Genomic DNA, 22,116 nt, shown 5'->3' with positions numbered 1-22,116 from the left:
GCAAGTGGAGTCGGAGCTCTGGCTCTATAATTCTGGGTTGACATCCAGTGGGATATTTGCGTCCGTGGGTGTGGGTGGCCCCCCCTCCTTGTATAGCTTGTGGGAGCCCGTAAAACCCTCCCGCCATAGGACTAACCGCCCTAATGGCTGGTTCAAAGATGGTTACGGTCACGGAATGAGCGTTAATCATGGCCATAAATCCTTCCACCACTTCATACAGTTCCCCAAAGGGAACAGTGTGAAGACACGTATGACGACGACATTGCTAAATAAATAAATGGAATTAAAAAAATTCTTTTAGGGCTTTTAAAAGTCTTTAAATTGCTTTAATTCTGTTTAAAACTACTTCAGATTCTTCAAAATAATGTAAACGTTTTTAAAAGTTTATAAAAGTTACCAAAATCTTCAAAAAACTTCCGAAAACCTATTTAAACTGCTGCTTTGCATGTAAAAATGCTTAGCAGCTTGTCAGAAACATTGGGGGCGTGTCCTGTTAAACTGAGACCTCAAGGGGCGTGTCTCAGTTGCACAGCGCTACAGGCTTCACGCTGGCTGCACTCCTGGGCGGCGTGACGTCATACGCTGCCCGGGATTCTTCTTTTTCAAAATCGAATTCCAGGCGTCCCTGGAGGTCAACGGCCAGCGCGTCGGGCAAGTGCATATCGGGGCCTTGCACGCGCGGCAAGCCCCCGATCTGAATTTCTGGGCCATTGCAGTATGTTTGTTAAATAAACTAGCAAATTTTAGTAACAGGACGTTGGTTTTAAGCTGACTTTTTAGGAACATAGGAATTGATGGACAAAAAAAGACCAAGGCCCATCTAGTTCGCCTGCTACTATCCTGGTAGTCGCATGATACAACAATAATGGAGTTGTTGAGTAATCATAGAAATAATAAAATAATCATTATTGTAGTAGTGTCCCAGGTAGATTGGTCAACATGGAATCCCATTTAAGATTAACTATCTTTAATCCCCTTTGTCAAAAATAAATTGACTTCATTATATAATGGAAGTTGTCCTTCCTGATGCTTAAAGGGTAATTCCTTTAATAAAGTGAGCCTACCTGTTCTTCTGAATATCTGCTTCAAATGACAGCTTACTGACAAAATGATACTCCATTCCTTGCCTCTCATGGACTTTCTTTTGCCGTGTTGTTGCTGCATTTAAGTAAAATGAGCAGTTAGAAATACAGTAATCTTTGAATATAGAACACTAAGTCACTTCTTTATTTGTCCATGGTGTTCATGCCAGCCTTTGAACTAATGTGATATGGATAGTTCAGTCAGTTGAACATCACACTCGGGACCAGGAGATCTTAGTTTAAATCTCAGCAGGATTCACTCATCCTTACAAGTTTTTGAGATGAATAACATGAATATTAGGATGTGGAGAGCAAACACAAAACTGCCTCCTGTGCTTGTCACATTGTCACAGTATCTGTCTACAAACACTCAAGAGATCAGCCCTGGACCCAATAAACAGTCACATCTCTTGGACATCAATCTTTGCAGGTAATCTCTCTTGAAAATTAACCCCAGCGTTTATACTATGACCTAGCAAATTTTAGTAATAGGACGTTGGTTTTAAGCTGACTTTTTGGACTTGTCTCTCCGCCATTGGTCAGAATAAATTGTTTTCTCGACGGTCTTACTGGACACTTTCAGGTCTGTGATATGTCATGTTTCAGGATTTTCTGATCAGCTATCCACAGAACGGATTTGTAAAAGAAAAATTACTTTTCATTTTGTTTTTTTAAGCAAAGTGTATTCTAAAAGTCTTAAAAAAGACACTTAAAATAAAGGTTGTTATTGTGCTAAATGGGAGCTGCTTTTCCCAGCAACTAAGAAATTAGAAATTCATTAGCTTGTTGAGGTAATCAGAAAACATCTACTGTGGCGCTACCATCACAGGCAGGGCCAATTCCAGTACAACACTAGAACATAAATATACCTTAGTGCACCGTACGTTGGGTGCCTTCTGAATGGACCCAGGTGACTCGTTTTACACCAAGGATGAGCACACACAATGGCTTGAAAATGTGTTGTTTGTACTTCATGAAGTTTGCTCGGGTCAGAGCTTCATATAATGCCAGCCACTGGATAGTTTCATTAAACACAGCTGTGGGCCAATAAACCTAAAGCTACACGGCAGGAAGCTGAGGAAAGAACCTGTATCTGAAGTGAAGGTTTGGATTAACCCAACCATACTCATCTGTATTTTATACTAGGGAAAAGAAGTCAAGAAATGTAAATCTGTTTTTACACTGACGTGTTGAGAATTTCAAAGACAGTTTCAGCTTTCTACGAGTAGGGAAAGTTTACTGTCAGCAAATTGATATCTGATATAGGACTACCTCATGCTACAGAAAAATGCTGAAACTTACTGACATTGAAAACAGTTGTACATATACTATATGGAATAATAATTGACTGAGAACCTGGTACTGGCTACAACATAATCTCAGGATCCTGATGACTGTATAAATCTGCAGAGGTTCACTTGGGATCTGTGGTGTCATTGAAATCTTCTAATTGTACAACTGCCATGTAATGTTATTCCAATCCAGCTGTTGTTCCATATAAAAGTTGCACTATATTGAAGTATTATAGCGATGAGTTGCTGGCCTCTGTGAACTTTTTCTAATTGTCATTTGGAACATGTGAGTTATTTTACATCATCAGTCTGCATAGAATGAATGTACATCACCCAAACCTACTTAAGTTAAATGAACAAATTCTTATACTTACAAGGAACAGCTACATTGTAGCGGTTGGGGTTGTCTGCTACTATTCTTTGTCTCATCTCATTAACCTTTGCTCCTATAGAACCTGTAAATATGCACCAAAGTGTCAATAAAGGCAGGGGATAAAATATAACCAATAAGGTCTGAACTCCACATTCCTGCGTACTGTTAATATACTTTTAGACTTTGATTAGTACTCAAGAGTTCTGTTTTGTAACCAGTTTAACCTGTTAAGAAGTCTTATACTAGCCCAGCACTGAGCAGTAGTATGAATGAGCGTGATGCAAGAATATTCAAATCTGGTGTCCTTTCTTCCTTGTAGCGAGCTCCATCTCTGCCATCCCCCTCATTGTGTGGAATTGTATAAGTCTGGAAGTGTTCATGTGATCATAACACGTTTACTGAATGATGGAACTTACCAACTAGGACCACCAGTCTGTGCAAATCATTCGGGCGACGGTGGTAGGCAACCACTTCTTCGTAGGTTAGATATTCTATGTTGTCACTCTGCTCAGTCTGTTTCTCTTCATTTTGGTTTGCTTGTCGGTCTTTCCTACTTAGCCGAAAACTTCTCCGTAAACCAGCTGAAACGCAACATCAGGGACAACTTAGGAAGGACCAACAGCTCAATGGGGCTCAGTATGTACAACCTAATGCACATGTGCGATACACCACTGTATGAAATACTATGTGAACACAATGAAAACGGACATGAAGGCTTTCTGTTAAAATAAATAAATGTTCTGAGTCCATTGGATAGATCAGAGATACGTGCAGCGGAGAGAGTCCATTCGGCCCATGTCGCTCATCCTTCCACAGAATCCTATGGTCTTCCCATGTTAACTGCAACTTATGAAGTTATTCTTATATAAGTAATCCTTAACTTTGTTCCTTGTGATTGATTCCATTATGTTGACAGTAGCTGACATAAGACTAAAGCGTCTGTAGTTACTTGGGTTGTTTTATCACCTTTATTGAAAAAAATCACCACTTTGGCTTGTTTTTAGTGCACTGGCATCTCCCCTGTGTTCATTAACTGTCTCATGATGCTTATCTAGGGCATCCATGCAAATGCTATTAAAGTCATTACGCTTAGTTGTTGAGCCTCATATAATTAATGGCATTCTATTGGTGTTTCCTCTAGTGAATACTTCCAGGATATAATAAATGAGTATGTTAGCTGTTTTTAGTTTATGCTCAATTTTAACCCCATTTGTATCCCTAAGGATCTTAGTTTTTCTCTGATAACTTTCTTGCTGTTATAATGTTGTTGCTTTTGACTTCTGCAGCTATACTTACTTGTACTTCCTTCTTTTTTTCTCTGTTTGCCTTTTTGACTTATTTTTGATAGTCCAGTATTCCTCCCAGTGTTTTCCTCACCTTTTTTCCATACAGGCTTTGTAGAGTTTCTTTCCTTGTTTGTCCTGGTAGTGTCATATTAAACCATTTAGAGCCATAGTTGTTTAATCTGTGCTCCCTAGTCCTTGGTATGTACTGCAAGCCGACTACAATGTCCATAAATTTGTCCTCAATTCAGTTTTTCTTCAGTGCTATTCCCTCACCACCCCCCACCCGTTCTGTTGATTTCTTTAAGCTCATCCCTCATTGCCTTGAAGTTAGCCTGTTTAAAGTTGTATTCTTGAATATTGATTTGCAGTATTGGTTTATCTCAGATCATGTCGAAGTTTAAACTACGGTATGTTTGCTGTTGCTCAGGGGTGCTGCTACATTTATTCCTAGTACGTTACCTGAGTGCCGGCAGACGCTCAAGGGCCATCTGATTTTCTGGAGGCCAGCAGCCGCTTTCTACCCACTTGTCACCTACTCCGGGCAGCAAGTAGACCGGTGGTATAAGAACATAAGAAATAGGAGCAGAAGTAGGACATTTGGCCCTTCGAGCCTGCTCTGCCATTCAATGAGATCATGGCTGATCTTCTACCTCAACTCCACCTTCCCGCAGTACCCCCATATCCCTTGATTCCCTTAATATCCAAAAATCTATCCATCTCTGTCTTGAATATACTCAACGACTGAGCATCCACAGCCCTCTGGGGTAGAGAATTCCAAAGATTCACCACCTCTGAGTGAAGAAATTTCTCCTCATCTCTGTCCTAAATGGCCGACCCCTTATTCTGAGACTGTGACCCCTGGTTCTAGACTCCCCAGCCAGGGGAAACATCCTCCCTGCATCTACCCTGTCAAGCCCTGTAAGAATTTTATATGTTTCAATACAATCACCTCTCGTTTTTCTAAATTTTAGGGAATATAGGCCTAGTCTCCTCAATCTCTCCTCACAGGACAATCCCTCCATCCCAGGAATCAGTCTGGTGAACCTTTGTTGCACTCCCTCTAAGGCAAGTATATCCTTCCTTTAGGTAAGGAGACCAAAACTGTACACAATACTCCAGGTGTGGTATCACCAAGGCCCTCTACATTTGGAGTAAGATTTCTTTACTCTTATACTCCAATCCTTTTGTAATAATGGCTAACATACCATTTGCTTTCCTAATTGCTTGCTAAACCTGCATGTTAGCTTTCAGCAATTCATGTACAAGGACACCCAGGTCCCTCTGAATACCAACATTTCCCAATCTCTCACCATTTAAAAAACATTCTGCTTCTCTATTCTTCCTACCAAAGTGGGTAACTTCACATTTCTCCACATTATAGTCCATCTGCCATGTTCTTGCCCACTCGCTTAACCTATCTGTATCTCTTTGCAGCCTCTTTGCATCCTCCTCACAGCTTACTTTCCCACCTATCTTTGTATCATCAGCAAACTTGGATACATTACACTCAGTCCCCTCATTGATATAGATTGTAAATTGCTGAGGCCCAAGCACTGATCCTTGTGGTACCCGACTAGTTACAGCCTGCCAACACAAAAATGAGCCATTTATTCCTACTCTCTGTTTTCTGTCCGTTAACCAATCCTCAATCCATGCTAATATATTACCCCAATCCCATGAGCCTTAATTTTATGTGGCACCTTATCGAATGCTTTCTGAAAATCCAAATACACTACATCCACTGGTACCCCCTTATCTGCCCTGCTAGTTACAACCTCAAAAAACAGATTTGGCAAACATGCTTGTTAATGCATGTTAATGCGGCCTGGCAGTTAAAATTGGCATGGCCTCATACTGCCGCGGATAGCTGGGAAACTAACTGAAACCCCTTGGAAACCCTCTGGCAGTTAAAGTCCCCTGCTTTGGCTCCATTACCCTATCTGGAAGATCATTCCCAGTAGTAATAATTTTTGCATGAAGAAGCGCTTCCTGATATCCTGAACTTGCTTTTTACTAGCTTGTCAACTATATCCCCTTCTTCTACTGAAATAGTCTTCCGGATTAACTTTTCTATTCCACTTAGCATTTTTTATATCTGTGTATGATCCCTTTCTCATTTACGTCCTCTTAAGGTATAACCTTTCCTCATAATTCAGTCCTTTGCCACTAGGGTTCAGCTCATGGCCCCACTCTGCACTACTTCCAAGGTGTAGAGTTTTCCGTTGTGGCTGAGTGACCAGAACTGAATGCTGTACTCAAGGTGTGCCCTGGCCAGAACTTCAGCATGATGCCTACAAATGTATAATCTACCGATTTGGCAATGTTACTCAGCATTCTTTTTATTTTGTTGGTTGCTACTCTGCAGAGACTGAACATAGTAAATGTTGAATCTACTTCATTCTCAGATCTTTTGTCAGCCTCTTCCCTGAACAGTTTATCACCGTCTATTGAGTATGTATGGCCCCCAGTTTTCCTTTCAGTGTGTAACACCTTGTAATTATATGCCCTGAATTTTATTTGCATTAGTTCTGCCCACTTGTAAATATTGTCTAGAATCTGCATCGTTCCTTGGCTGGGCTATCCCCTCCCAAGTTAATATCATCACTGAATTTGACTAATTTGCAAATTACTTCTGTATCCAGGTGGTTTAAGTAGATTAGAAACAGCAGGAGCCCCAATACATCTTGATAAAATGTAGAAGCCGCCAAAGATTTCAAGGTTAGTGCTAAGATGCAATAAAATCAGAATAATTAGCTGCAGTGAGATTTGCTGAAAATATTGATTCGCATCGACGCCATTAACAATATTTATTCATTGTTGTCCTTTTCACAGTTTTTGAAAACTGGACGAAAGCGACCTGTGAGAACGCAGGAGCATGTGGATGGGATAGACAGTTAATTAGACTCTATAATTAAGACAAACTATAATTGGTTAGTTGTAATAAATTGGACCAAAATTCTAGTGAGATTCATAAGAACTGATATACAAAAAAGGGATACGATCTGGAAACAGATGGGAATGAATTAGAAGTTGTTATAATTTACATTTAAGCAACAACTTCCGATCAGCGAAGGTTCACTAGACTGATTCCTGGGATGGCAGGACTGTCGTATGAGGAGAGATTGGGTTGACTAAGCCTGTATTCACAAGAGTTTAGAAGAATGAGAGGGGATCTCATTGAAACGTATAAATTCTGACAGGGCTAGACAGACTGGATGTAGGGAGGATGTTTCCCCTGGCTGGGGGTCTAGAACGAGGGGTCACAGTCTCAGGATACAGGGTAGGACATTTAGGACTGAGATGAGGAGAAATTTCTTCACTCAGAGGGTGGTGAACCTGTGGAATTCTCTACCACAGAAGGCTGTGGAGGCCAAGTTACTGAATATATTTAAGAAGGAGGTAGATAGATTTCTAGACACAAAAGGCATCAAGGGGTATGGGGAGAGAGCGGGAATATGGCATTGAGATAGAGGATCAGCCATGATCATATTGAATGGCGGAGCAGGCTCGAAGGGCCGAATGGCCTACACCTGCTCCTATTTTTCTATGTTTCTATGTAGTACGAGTGTGTTTAGAAGTTGTACTTAACCTTTGCTGATGGGAAATTTTAACCCATATCTTCCATAATTATTTTGTCGTTCAGTTCTAGTACTTGATTTAATATTTGCTTTAATTTGGATAATACTGAATCATCAAGCAAACTACAGCCATTTCTACTTAAATATTATTAAAGAATGCTTTAAAACTGAGGCAATGTAGTTACTGTTAACTCAACACCGAGCTAGTTACTGTTCAGTAACAATTTTGCAGCTAGATGTTAACCCTCAGTACACCATGAAAGGTGTGTGAGCCCTTTGCTAGCAATCTGTCAGTTTTACTTTCCTGTATTGTTTTTAGAAAGAGTTAGAATGAAGGCCAGCAGCAAATTTATTACCAAGAGAAAATATAAATTCTATTCCTAATTAACTGTGTGTCTGGAGTCAGTTTCTCAGGAGGATGAAACCCAAACAGCCACAAACGCCGAGTCTGATTTTTAAGAAGTTCAGCAATATAGATTCATTAGGCCGCAGTGCTCCTGAGCCCAGGGAGCGGGCATCTAGCTTTTAATTACTGCCCGTTAAAAGTGAACCTGTGTGGACAGGACTGAGCTCAGCAGTGATACCCTACACAGTGGCATGCTGGTACTCAAATCTAGATGTTCTAATTGATGGTAATCAGTTGGAAATAAATCAGTTAACTCCAGCATTAAAATAACAGTGATCAGAAAATCTCGGCCTCGCTCTCGAGGCTGACACGTGAAGAACAGTTATTTGGGGGAGGTAGTGGAAAGCTACTGGCAGCTGTGGAATTGTACTCCTGCGTGTCTTTAAAGAGAGGGGAATAAATTGGGGGAGGGGGGGAAATCAAAAATGTTACCAGTGTTGATATTAGATTATGCAGGCACTGGTTTAGTCAGAGGGCTGGATTTTGTCAATGGGGACGCGTTGGATGTGGGACTGCTGGTTGCTGGGTTTCAGTCCTGTCCCCAATGACGTCTGGCCAACCCACGCTATTTTTCCTTGATTGACCTTGTTAAGCCCGCCCTGCAGGCTTAGCTGACCAATTAAGGGAAAGCTGGTGACAGAGGATGTCAGCGTATGACGTTTCATCTGTCAAAAAATGACAATGAGAAGCTGTCAAACACTGACAATCTCTGTTCTAAGGTGAGCCCTTGTACTGAAGACTCACCAAAACCTCTCTCCTCAGCAGAAATCAGATGGCTGCTGCATCTGAGAGTGCAGCAGCCGCTCTGTCATCTCTAACGTTGAGATGAGGCACCTCCAGATCCCCAAGGGTTGAAGTCTGCAGGAAGAAGCAAAGGTAAGGAAACTTTTTCCAACACTTTACACTCACGTCTCATACTTAGCTCTCCACACTTGCACCCATCACTCACCTCCACAGCGGACTTTTCGATCCATCTCACCTCCACCGACCCACTGCTTGCCTCGCTGACCCTGGCGAGGTTTGCAGCTGTAGGGAAGCCCGCACTTGTGTGGGTAAAATGGGGATAAGTCTCTTAACTGCCTGTTAACTACCTGTTAACAGGCAGTTAATTGGCTGTAATCCCCTTCCCGCCTCAAGGAAACAGGTCCCTGCGCGAGTCGGGGACCCGCCTCCCGGGAAGATGGCACAGAGGCGGGTTGGGAGCGGGTTTGGTACCCGCTCCCAGTTTCTGCCATTTTCCCAGCAGTCCCGTCTCCATATCCACCTCCTCAGGGCTGGCAAAGTTCCCCCCAGAGGTACTATACCAGCGCCCATGCAAATGTTTACACACAGCACTGAATAAAAGATACAAGTGAACTGAGAAACAACATCCACTTCATTTAGACAAATCTTTTTAAGAAAGAACAAAAATGATAAAGTACTAAAATTCTAATGCGATTATGGGGTTTTATTGTAGGCTTGTCAAATGCCTAGGAAAGCAGATATAATCAAGGCCACTGTTTTATGATATTTCAAAAGAAGCCAGATTCTGTATTCATTACCTGGGATTCTGGTGTTTAGGGTAATCATATTCAATGATTCCATTAGTTTGTAATTAGGCCATTCGTTTATATCATGACTGGGGGTTCAAATTCCACTTTTGTTTGTGGTTCCAAGATTTTTACTGGTATTTTGGGATCAAATTTGATGATTTTTTTCCCATGAAAATCATAAATCAGTAGTCTTGATTGTAACTTTTAAAGATGCACAAGATGGATTTAGCAGAATCTAGACTCTCACCTATGTACAGTCCATTCAAATACCCATCACAGTCACAGTCCTCTGAAGAGACAGGGAAGCAGCAAATAGAAGGAGAAGGAATGATCAAGGTCAGAAAGCAAAGAGGTTTGCTGGAGAAAACCAATCAGTGTTTGACAACAATTACACAGCACTCCATGTACAAAGGGGCAAAAATAGGAAAACATTGCAAGCTGAACAAGTCTCAGCTCATATTTCCTGGGGTTGTTCAGCCTTGAACTGATCAATAAATCCTTCAGCAATTTCAGTGTGACTTGTTATGATTTTGCACATATCGTAATGATAAGGACGGACTCCGGTTAACCTTTTCATTACCTACTTTATCAGAAATGCATTTGTATTGCTAGATAGTTGATAAGTTATCTAGTTGGTATTGGAAGTTTTAATTTTCTTGAATGGTTCTTAATTCTTGGTGCAGTTTAAAGAATGCTGGTTCAATTTTGAAAACAGTTCTGTGCGAGATTAATTTGTTACAATTCCAAGATTCATGAAAATTCCCTTATTTAACCATAATTCTGACATCTTTCCAGATGTGGACAGAAAAGAACAGTCTCTTAATATACACTGTTTTATGTTACCCCTTCTCTTTGGAAAGATCGAGAAGACAATATTGTCCCTTTATGCCACTTAAGACAGTAACCAGAGCCATTGCAAGTGCTGGTGTGGTTGGGCTCGGTCCAGGCTTTAGATAGGAGATGGGTGGAAAGAGAGACTGGCAAAACAGAAAAAACTGAGAGACTGGGATGGCGAGAAGAGTAACAACGACCACATGGAGATGGAGTTGGGGGGGGGGGGGGGTGTGGGCGTGGAAGAAGCAATAAAATAAAAGGTACTGCTGAAAAGGGTAATGAAAGGACAAAGGAAACAAAAAGAGGAAGGAGAAGAATATCAAAAGCAAGGGACGGAAAAGCAAAGTAAATTAAATATAAATATATTAATATGTTTCTTATACGCTGGGCATTTTTGATGTGTTGTCCTTTCCTGTATTTGAAGTTTGGATTAAAATAACTCAATAGTGCAATGGTTTCCATTCTTGGTGTACTGTCACATCAGCATCAAAGCAAGCAATACAGGGAAAATGCAGTCTGATCACGTTTTGGGAACATTGATCTATTAATGCCAATAGCACAGCTTTCAGTAGGATCTATAATAAAATAAAAGATCTCAAGCTGATTAAAGCAGCCAGCTCGTCCCTTCTGCACTAATCAGCTCTCTATCCCCATTGCAATATGACACCTGAAGGCACTCACTCTACTCTACTGATCTTGATTCAACAATCCAGAGTCATCAACAATGTTTGGCTTGTAAATCAATGTCCTGTTTTACAAATGGCATAATGCCTCTGAGAGAATAATGCAGTTAAATAATATCAAATGTAGCTATTGTGATTCTTATAATAAATATTCTTCAAACAAGCTCAAGAATAAAAACTAAATAGCTGTTCAGATAAAGTTAAAAAAAAATTCGCTTTGACCTGTCAGCAACAATCAATCACTGGCTGCTTTCTCAGTAATATACTTCTGTTGTAATACCTTTGATACATTTATAGTTTGCAAGCCAGAAATTTAGCATTATTTATATAACCAATGTCCATTTCATATTGTCATATGAATAACAAATGGAGCAGTGTTTCTATTTTATTTCATATTTAATGCAATTCTGCTTTAGCACATTAATTTAAAATCTAAAGTATTGCGGTTCCTGCCTTAATTTGTGTGCCTTAATCCTTCTGTAATCTTCTTGAGCTACTTAGAAAGAAATCTAACATATCAATATATGGAGATATCCAAATATTAATAGTACTGAAGATTTACAATCATTACTGCAGCTGTTCAAGAGGTGGCTCACCACCACCTTTGCAAGGGGGGCAATTAGGGATGGGCAATAAATGCTGGCCTTGCCAGCGACGCCCACATCCCATAAACAAATTTTTAAAAAATTAAAACACATGCTCTGTATAAATTTGCATGTGTTTTAGAAGACATGAAGTACGTACCTTTCTCACAACTTTGGTCATCTGAGGATAGCGTTAATGGGAAAAAAGGAAAATATTGAAGAATTTCAAAATCTGTCAGTAAAAGTTGATCTGGCTTATCGGGTTAGATGGGACATAGCTGTCAAATCAATGCTTTTCAGAAATTCAAATTTATACCAACTGAAATTTCCTGTTCAAACAAAACACCAGCTGTAACAGGGTGAATCATCAATTAACTCTCTTAATCAAAAGGGGGTCAGTCAGCATCTGTAACGAGAAAAGTGTGATTACTGACATTTTGTGTGTCTACCCCTTCATCAGACTCAGACTCATTCTGACGAAGAGTACATGCCCAAAACCTCATAACCTGCCTTTTCTCTTTACAGATGTTGACTGATCTGCTATGTATTTCGAACAATTTCTCTTTATATTTCAGATTTGCAGCATTTGTGTTTTTTCCTTTTTATTTCAACTGAAACTCTTTGCTGGAGGTGAGGAGAAATGTTTTCACTCAGAGAGCTGCCGGGATCTGGAACGCTCCACCTGAAAAGATGGTGGAAGCTGATGCCATCAATAATTTTAAAAGGGAGCTGGACAGGTACTTGAGCTTACAGGGTTAGGGGACAAAAAGCGGGGATGTGGGATGAAGTACGACCGCTCTTTCAAAGAGCCAGCACAGGCATGATGGGCCGAATGGCCTCCTTCTGTGCTGGAAGTTTCTAAGATTCTATGATATGGTACTTCAGATGCTGGTCACACTCACCAAAGTCTCCGTTCTTCATGGTTTGAGCCTAGGCAATGAGTAATGACAAGCATCGCAACTGAATCCAATCACGTCCTCAGTTGAAGCCCACACACGTGCACTTCCAGCAGGGGTTTCTGGATAAGAATCAGCAGTGGCAACCTTGGCTGATTTTTTAAAAATTCCTAACATGGGGGTACTGATATCAATGTAGCGTCCAGCTGTCATCTGGCTGAGATCCGCTAACTCAGCACTGACTAGGGATTAAACCCGCAATGTTCTTGCTCGAAACAGCTCAGCTCCTCACTGTCTTAATTAGCTGAGGCACTGTGGGTATGCTTAATCATTATTCTTGTAAAACCTGCCCTATGCAATGATTTAAATTCCCCTTTTCTGAACTTTCTATATGCTCTAGACAGCTGCAGCAAGCAACTCAATGATATATATTGACAAAAGGCTAGATCTACCTCCTTGAAACAACTAATGGTTGCTATGAATAAATTGAATATATTCACCTTGAAACTAGGTAATTAAGATTAGGTAGATACTAGAAAAGTGCCTGTGTACAAAATAAAGGTTATTTGGAACTTGGAACTTCCCATTAATACATTTAAAAATGCTTGTTGTGTCTTATATACCTTTTTAAAATGCTGACAACTTTTGGGTTTTGAACATGGACCATTAATATCACATTAATAGACAAATGCTCTTCTTACCTTAGTCATCCTTACAGGATACATGCAGCCACACATTGAGGTAAGCAACCAGGACATGTGTCTCAGGAACAGCGTTACTGCCGCTCTGCTCTGTGATTCTTGCAGAAGCCGGACAATAGCACTTAAATGGAACAACTTATTTACGTCCAGCACACTAGTTGAGACCCAAAGCTCACCCAAATAAACGTGTTCAGATCACAGACATTCCTGGGACTCAAACTCGACAACTCAGCTGCTTCAACAGCTGGGATTGATCCACAGGAACCTGAACATTTCAGTACTGGACAAGATTGCTTTTTGGACTGGATTAGACCTTAGATAGTTCAAGCATAGAGAACAGAAAGCAAAATAAAACAAAGTTTATTTGCTGCCTCCTTACAAGATGGCCTTTTACTGCTTTTCTCTTGTTCCAAAGTAATGCTTTTTTGTCTGTAGGCAAGTCGTCTGAAAATAAAAGAGAGAATGCTTAATCTTATAATAGTGCTTTTTTGATGGTTGGTAGAAAGGAACTTCTTGTGCAAAAGCCCATAAAAAGGTCTATTGGCAAGTGCAAGTGTAACAAACGGAAAATCCAACCCCATTTTTCCTCAGACCTATCCCAAACAGTAATTTTATGGCAGAAAATATGGGAACATAGGAGCACTAAAGGGTATCATTTATTGTGCATATATCTCTACAAAGCATATAAAAATGTGTAGCATTTCCAATGAATTAATTTATAATGCAATCTCACAAATGAAGCCTGACTGAAATAACCAACATCTAAGATTTGCCATTGTCCCAGAGGCATCAATTTTTAATTACAAATTTTAATATGTCAACATTTGACAGGGCAATCTTTTCTGATTATTAACTGGATGAAGCAGACTGAAGACACCTGGAGCACATTCAACTTTAATTCCACCACAGTATTACAGGAAACTCTCGATTAACCGGCACCCAAACAACCGGAAATCTCGGTTAACCAGCAAAATTCAGGAGTAGGTTCAGGTAAGTTTTTCTTCATATTAGTGGCTGTTTCTTGATTCTTGGCTGCGTAATTGGGGGTTTCTGCACTTGTTGCTAAGCAACAGGGATGCTTGGTCTGTAGCTGGGGTTCTTGCAGCTGTTGCTAAGCAACAGGGGAGCCTGGATTTGTTGCTGTGTATGGAGCTCTTGTACCTTTTAACTATAACTCTCTGTAATCCGGACTTTTTGATAAACCGGCACCACGCCGGTCCCATCGGTGCCGGATAAAAAAGAGTTTCCTGTAGTTAGCAGGAGGAACAATTGAGGTGAGGTGGATAATGTCTGTGTTGTATTGTTAGTGAAGCAGACCTTCTGTCATCTGAGAACAAGCCCAATTTAGGCAGATAAGGTCAAGAGGTAATCAGCCTTCAGACCTAAACTTGCCTTGTAGCTGGATATCTATTCTTTAGCCATTTAATTTGATAGATAAACAACACAATGTTAATGGTGGTTTCTGCCCCATCCTTGATCTATAAGCCCCCGAAGAACAAATATGTACAGATACCTACTTTTCTTGAAATCTTTTTGATGGAATAAGGCCTGCCCGGAGGTTTGCATCTCCCACACGCTTTGCTTGCCACCACACAGAATCATCCTGGCTCACAACCTGAAGTATGTCTCCTTTCCTGAAAGGTAACCCTGCTTCCTTACAGGGAATTGCTTTATCCTCACTTGGGTCATAGTCAAAAAAGGCTCTCACGTGTACCTATGGGGAAAAAGTCATTAATTTAGAACCAGTTCATAGTTTAATAATGCTGGTGTGGTTTTCCCAGGTAACCTAGTCTACAAATCTATTATTCTTTAAGTGAAGAAAATTTGACTGACTTTATGTTTTACTCATTTTTATCTTTTGTCCGCTGGTATTCAAGCTGTTCACCAAGGTGAACAAAATTCCTTCATAATCTTGAAAACTTCCATTAGGGGACCTCAGTACTTTTACTTTGCCAAAGAAGCCCAACTCCCTTAACTATTACTTAACTTTAAGACACCTGAAATTATCCTCATTGCTCACCTTTGTACCTTGCCAAGAGTAATATCCTTCTTATGATTAGGTGACCAGGATGACACACAATACTCCTGATGGATTTAACACCTTGTATAATATAACCATTTTACAAAAGCAACCCAATATATTATTTGCTTTTTTCCCCCTGTAGTTAAGCACTGACGTAATAAAACTCACTACGCACTTGGTTCGAGTATAAAGCAAGGCTTTAATCAACTTGTTTCAAAACATGGAGGTCTAGTTATCTTTCACTAGTTCCTGTTTACAAAATGTCCTGGGCAAGCTGGGCCCACGCCCGAGTATTTATACTCCTTGGACGGCGCCACCAGCTGGCCGTCCAGTGTTATTTCATGAGTCTTTCTTCATGGATCATAAGATTCATAACAAGCACTCTGTTAATAGTTTTGCATATTTATGTACTTTTCTGATCAGCATGACTCACTACTGTTCCATTAACCCCTGCTATCTTTTTTAGTTCCTTACCCCATACCAATTATTTTAGTTAACCATATTAAATTGTATCTACCACCTATTGGCCCTGTTTCCTCAAAGATGTAAAATAGTAAGGCCTCCAACATCAAACCCTGGGGTGTCCCATTCATAATCTCTTTTCAGCCTGAAGAGTTCCCATTTATGGCTATCCTGTTTCCTAATTTTGAGCCAATTATTTAATCAGCACCATACTTTACCTCCTAATCCGTAACTCCTTACCTTAGCCCTTAATCGTCGACGTGGAACCTTGTGAAAAGCTTTCTGAAAATCCAAGTATAAAATATCAACTTATAATGCTGCTGTACTTGAATCTTCTTGCATCTCTGTTCACAATCAAGAGAATTATCTTACTACATAATGTTATTTGACTATAAATTCAGTTAGCATCAGTTTTATTTTGATGCATAGCCTCTTACAGAGAGTTCTGCTTTACAGGCCTTCAGCTACCTCTTTTCACTGAGTTGCAGGTTCTGTAACACATCTGCTGATCCCTAACAAAAACATAAGCTCTGATGAAAGGTCATTGACCTGAAACATTAACTCTGGTCCTCTCTCCACAGATGCTGCCTGACCTGCTGAGTATTTCCAGCATTTTCTGTTTTTAGTAAAAACTTAAGCTCAGTGGCCTGAGTTCACTGAATGTAGGATTCAGCTCCACAACTAACTATGTGAGGTATGATCAACAACTCCGATCATCGTAGCATCATCCGGGTAGCACGGTGGCATAGCGGTTAGCACTGTTGCCTCACAGCGCCAGGGACCCGGGTTCGAATCCGGCCTCGGGTGAATGTCTGTGTGGAGTTTGCACATTCTCCCCGTGTTTGCGTGGGTTTCCTCCGGGTGCTCCGGTTTCCTCCCACAGTCCAAAGATGTGCGGGTTAGGATGATTGGCTATGATAAATTGACCCTTAGTGTTAGGGGGATTAAATATGTGGGGTTACGGGGATAGGGTGGGATATGTGTTGGTGTAGGGGTTACGGGGATCGGGTGGGATATGTGTCGGTGCAGGCTCGATGGGTCGAAATGGCCTCTATCTGCACTGTGGGGTTTCTGTGATTCTGTGATCTTCTGGTTTTTGACTTCTTCCACTCACTCGGCCTCTTTTGTCACGGTCTGCTTTTCGTTCACTAAATTCGGCCTCTTCTCTTTCATTGTATGTTCAGAAGCTGAGAGGTCAGAGCCTCCAACATGGTACAACAAGGCATGAGCATGTTATACACTGCAATGCCAGCTAGCTCATTCGTAGCCATGACAAGAGTACAATGCACTCAGGCTGTAGCATAACATTTCAAATTTTGGGAGCTAGACAACCCCTTCCTAGTTGGACAGAAATAAAGTTGTATTAAGGATCAAAATAAACATAGTGAATGGTTTGTGGAAAACTCAAACTAATAGTTTTATAAAATGTTCAGTAGCAGTTAACTTATTAAATTGCAGCAGGACATCTGACTGGTCTAATACAATATTAATTTTAAGTTAATAAGAGCTTTGGTCCTCCTGGTGGCTCATCTGATGAATTCACCTCTTGGCATGAAACCAAGCCATATAGATCATTCAGGATTCTAGGGTTATGAACACAGCTACGTAGCAGTAGAGACATCACGGTTGGTTTCAATGTTCTGGATTAGAGATGAGAAAAAAAAAGCAGCTAGGTTTCCCATCATTGCTCATGAGCCAGTAAACCCTGCTAGTAAGTGTGCAGGTGTGGGCATCAGATGAAAATACGACTGAGCTTGGCTGTGATTTCCCCACAATAAAATAGCCAGCTAACTCTCACTGTGTAGGCTTGTGCGTGAAGAATGAGTACCTGGGTGAGGTACCGGAGAGCACCCATTGCCAGTTAAGCTTTACCTCAGCATTAGCCAACATCTTCAGGAGCATAAAGGAGACAATGAATAAAATACATAATCCTGGCAACAAGGTTTTAAAACAGTTATTAATATGATCATGTGATGTGTATTATTATTATTATAAACTCCTCCTACGTTTCTGTGGAATGTTGGATAGCAGATGGTCCCGTGTGTCTGAAAATGATAGAAGCAAAATAACTTATGAATGCGTCATAGCTCTTGAACAAATTTGTTCCATTAATGATAAGCTACTATTGCTTCAAAGTAGTTAGATCGGATAGCATTTAGACTATCGCATCTACTTGCCTTTGGTGTGTTGCAAATGAGCATAAAATGAACAATTAGAATTTACTGCTTGAATAGACTGATCAATGAGCATCAGCCTGTAGTGGAGTGAGATTTATTTTATTGAAAAACTAAGGTGAAGGGCCAAGGCCCATACTGCAGGACCATCAATATTGAAAACGAGAAACAAGGCAAATCAAGAAGCAGAGATTAGATGATGCCAAGCTTGAGTTTTAAAAGCCTGATGATTATAGGAGGAAGAAAAGACTGATGGATGTCAGGAATTCTATAGCTTTGAGGTCCTGGAAAAAAATCCAGCTAAACTTAGATACAAATGAGTCTTGACTTCAATACAGCGAGGATATAGTGAGGAGGAAGAGTATGCAATAGTAGGAATAGTCTAGATGTTAGACTGCTCTTCATTTCCCAGAGAGCAGTGAGCCTCTGGAATGCGTTACTAGTTTATGCAGTGTGTGCTGACTCTGCATTGCCTTCAAAAGGGAGCTGGACCGATTCTTGGCTGGGGCAGAGATCACATCATATAAAAAGTAAGTGGATTAACAGTTAACGTACACGTGGTCAATGTGATCTCCTGGTCTGGTTTTAATCGCCTGAGAAGGTCAGAGAGAAATTGTTGAGAGTTTTTGTTTCCTCTTTTTACCTCTCCCGAGAGATTACGGCCACGATTTTGCCTTCGGTGTCAGGATGGGGGCGTGTCAGCTGGTTGCCAGGTTCTAGTCCCGCCCCCAGCTGCCTCCGCTCCACAGACGTGATTTTCCCTTAATTGACCTTGTTAAGCCCGCCCTGCGGACTTACCAGCTAATTAACAGGAAGCGGGTCTGATGATGTCATTTGATGATGCGTCATCTGCCGGTTTCCTTAAAGGGACCACGCACAATTTAATTTTGACAGTTGATTTCTCAGCGTTTGACAGCATTGAGGTGCTGAAAACAGTGACAATCACTGCACAAAGGTGGACTCTTGCACCGAGGCTCTCCATATGCTGGAATAGATGGCAGCTGCAGGTGAGATAACAGAAGCGATCTGTCACTGTTGAGCAAGGTTCTCCCAATGAGGTGGCACTGGACATATAGTTGGATTTAAAAACTTGTAAGATAAAGAAATCTGTATATGTATTAAAAATACAGTAATCAACATGTTCCTTGCTCTGAAACTCACCATGCGTAACATTGGATCCTTCACACCACTTCTGTAGCTGTCATCATTCCACAAACATTAGACCAGACTCACAACATGCCACACTTACCTGGCGTGGTGTCTGGACATCAGGAAACCCAACCCAGAAGTGGGAAAATTGAAAAACAGGCTGAAAACTGCTCACAAGTACTTGTTAATAGGCAGGTAATTGCCTTTAATCTGTTTCCCACTGCTAGGTGTCGGGTCCATTCGCAAATTGGGGACCCGACACTTGGGAAAGCAGTTTGGAGGCAGGTCGACGGCGGGTTCGGGACCCACCATCAATCAATAGGACTTTAACCTCTGACCCACCTCTCTGAGCACCGGCAAAATTGCAGCCGATGACTACGGGGGTGTATGGGGGTGTGGGTGGGGACCATTTGGAAGTTTCTATTCATGATGCTCCAGGCCTCATGAGTGTGGGACAGGCTTGATGGACCCACTGATATTTTCCTGCCCGTCATTTTTACATGTTCATGTGTGGAATGGAATATCTGGATGAACAAAAGTGGAAAGTTCAGAGGAGTACGGGTCATAATTGTATTGATGAAATAGAAAATGACATGAAAGGTTGAAATGGAGAGAGGTTGGAGGCTAACGGTAAGTAAAGGATCATCTATCAGATAACGAGCTTTTTTTCTTGCAGTCTACCCAGGACTGCTGGAGGGCCATTAGAACAACCTCTTCAGGAGTGGAAGCATGTTTAAGAACATAAGAACATAAGAAATAGGAGCAGGAGTAGGCCAATCGGCCCCTCGAGCCTGCTCCGCCATTCAATAAGATCATGGCTGATCCGATCCTAACCGCCAATCCACTATCACAGAACCATCTCCTGAATCTAACAGAATTAGACACACGAAATAGGAGCAGGATCAGGCTACACGGCCCCTGGGCCCGCTCCGTTACCCACAGGGCCATGACCGATCCGAACCTCGACTCATGTCCAAATTCCTGCCCGCTCCCCATAACCCTTAATTCCCTTTACTTCTAGGAAACTGTCTATTTCTGTTTCAAATCTGCCTTCGAAAGATGTGTGCTTAAATGAAAGTTCAGAGTTGTTGAGGAGAAAGTGTATGGCATGAAAGGGAAACCAAACTTCCAGGAGCCAGCTTTAGCAATGAAGGAGTTATGAGAATTCCATTTGAGGTCAGAGGAGATAGCAAGGCCAATAATGCTGATAGATGAAGGGCTAAGGCTGAAACCAACATAAATAAGAAATATTAGCTGTTGATTAGACTTATTAGACAGCCGCGATTTTGCCGGCGCTCAGAGGTTAAAGTCCTATTGATTGACGGCGGATCCAGAACCCGCCGCCAACCCGCCTCCAAACAGCTTTCCCATCTATTCCAGCATATGGAGGGAGTCATTGGAGAGCCTGGGTGCAAGAGTTCACCTTTGTGCAGTGATTGTCACTGTTTTTAGCACCTCAATGCTGTCAAACACTAAGAAATCAACTGTCAAAATAAAATTGTGCATGGTCCCTTTAAGGAAACCGGCAGATGACGCGTCATCAAATGATGTCAGCAGACCTGCTTCCTGTTAATTGGCCGGTAAGCCCACAGGGTGGGCTTAACAAGGTGAATCAAGGGGAAATCACGTCTGTGGAGCGGAGGCAGCTGGGGGCGGGACCGGAACCCGGAAACCAGTTGACACGCCCCCATCCCGACAACGAACGCAAAACCGCAGCCAAAGAAACTGCACCTTTACAGACTTGAAAGAAATAAGAATTTCATCATCCCATTAAAAGGTATAGAGGAGATCAAAATGTAGTTAATGAGCCATTGGTTCATGAAAAGACTACTGATTGAATGCAGTGAGGACGTGCAATCTAAAGGAGAGTGGAATCATCTGTAAAGTAGATAGGCTTGGACGATGAGTGGAATAAATCATTTCTATGAAGAAGGAACAGTGAAAGAGAAGACACTGCTGAGGTAATTGAAAAAGAATCCCAGGATGAGCCATCAACTGCAGCACAGATAATATAATTTGAGAGGAAACTAGATTACCATGAACATAGCCTTGGTGGAAAACCACATGATTAGAACTGCACAATGCCAGATCATGTCAAAGGCTTTGGCGATTACTAACACATTCAATGTGTTTCAGCGTAGAATGCCTATGCATAACATAGGCAACAAGGCCACCATTAGAAAGGCCATGCAAAAAAACATACTTGTGATTTTGGTTTAGGCCAGAGCTTTTAAGGTGACAGGTAATTTGGGAATTAGCAGTTTCCATAACTTTAGAATGCGCCAATGCAAGGGAAATAAGTTGGCAAAGGATAAGAGACATTAACGTTCTTAGAAATATGATGAACATTAACAAATTTCTAGGGAATAGGAAAGATAGTTTGTGGCAGTAAGAGACTGAAGAGATGGTGTAGGACAGGGGTAAGTTTAGATGCACACATTTTGAGGCAATGAGAGATACCATCAGGACCAGAGATCTTACTGCAGCTCAGACAGTGGAGGTTTCAATAGACTTAGTGGAGATAAAACATGATATCAGTCACAATGTAGATTATAGTGCAGCAGAAAGGTTCGCCACCAAAATCTCTGAGAGGAAAGAAGTGGGGCCCAAAAGATCAGTCTTTGGAAAAACTAGTAACTGCACCAGCAGGATGGAAGATGGGTGGAAAAGGAATTCACCAAAAGTATAAAATGCATCTTCAGCAGGAGCCAGAGGGAATGACTGCTGAAGAGGTAGGAAGACAACTGTTGGAGCTTCTTTTTCTAAAGATGCATTTATCAGCTTTAATAGTAGAATTTCATACCATATGAGCAGAGATAAAGTTGGTTTAGGATGCTTTTGACTGATCAAAGGGCCAGGTGTGATGTGCAGAACTTTTGCAGAATAGTAGGCACAATGGAACCAAGATGCAGTACCAGATCTGATGGAAAGGGCTGAATGAGGCATCAACCTTCCATGCCAGCTGGAATACTTCACTGGCACAGGTGAAGCATCATAAGAATAGGCTTAGATGAGTAGAATCAGCAGTTGGACCAAGTTTGTAACTAGAGGAAGGAGAGGC

General features: G+C 41.3%; 1 protein-coding gene across 1 annotated transcript in view; it reads right to left on the bottom strand.

The window, feature by feature from the left end:
* The window catches only part of LOC147101162 (MAGUK p55 subfamily member 3-like), an 83,905-nt gene that overhangs the window by 14,317 nt on the left and 47,472 nt on the right, over positions 1 to 22,116 (bottom strand). The window contains exons 10-15 of the mRNA XM_085966377.1: positions 15,973 to 16,014; positions 14,765 to 14,961; positions 13,627 to 13,691; positions 3,164 to 3,328; positions 2,749 to 2,829; positions 1,065 to 1,158 (exon numbers count right to left, since the gene is read on the bottom strand). Of these exons, the coding sequence (XP_085822503.1) occupies positions 1,065 to 1,158; positions 2,749 to 2,829; positions 3,164 to 3,328; positions 13,627 to 13,691; positions 14,765 to 14,961; positions 15,973 to 16,014 (644 nt within the window). The remainder of the gene's footprint in view (positions 1 to 1,064; positions 1,159 to 2,748; positions 2,830 to 3,163; positions 3,329 to 13,626; positions 13,692 to 14,764; positions 14,962 to 15,972; positions 16,015 to 22,116) is intronic.

Source organism: Somniosus microcephalus, chromosome 24 (assembly GCF_052327205.1).
Source record: "Somniosus microcephalus isolate GS21.2 chromosome 24, FLI_Smic_1.0, whole genome shotgun sequence".
Classification (NCBI taxonomy): domain Eukaryota; kingdom Metazoa; phylum Chordata; class Chondrichthyes; order Squaliformes; family Somniosidae; genus Somniosus; species Somniosus microcephalus.
This window is presented reverse-complemented; position numbering and strand designations above follow the sequence as displayed.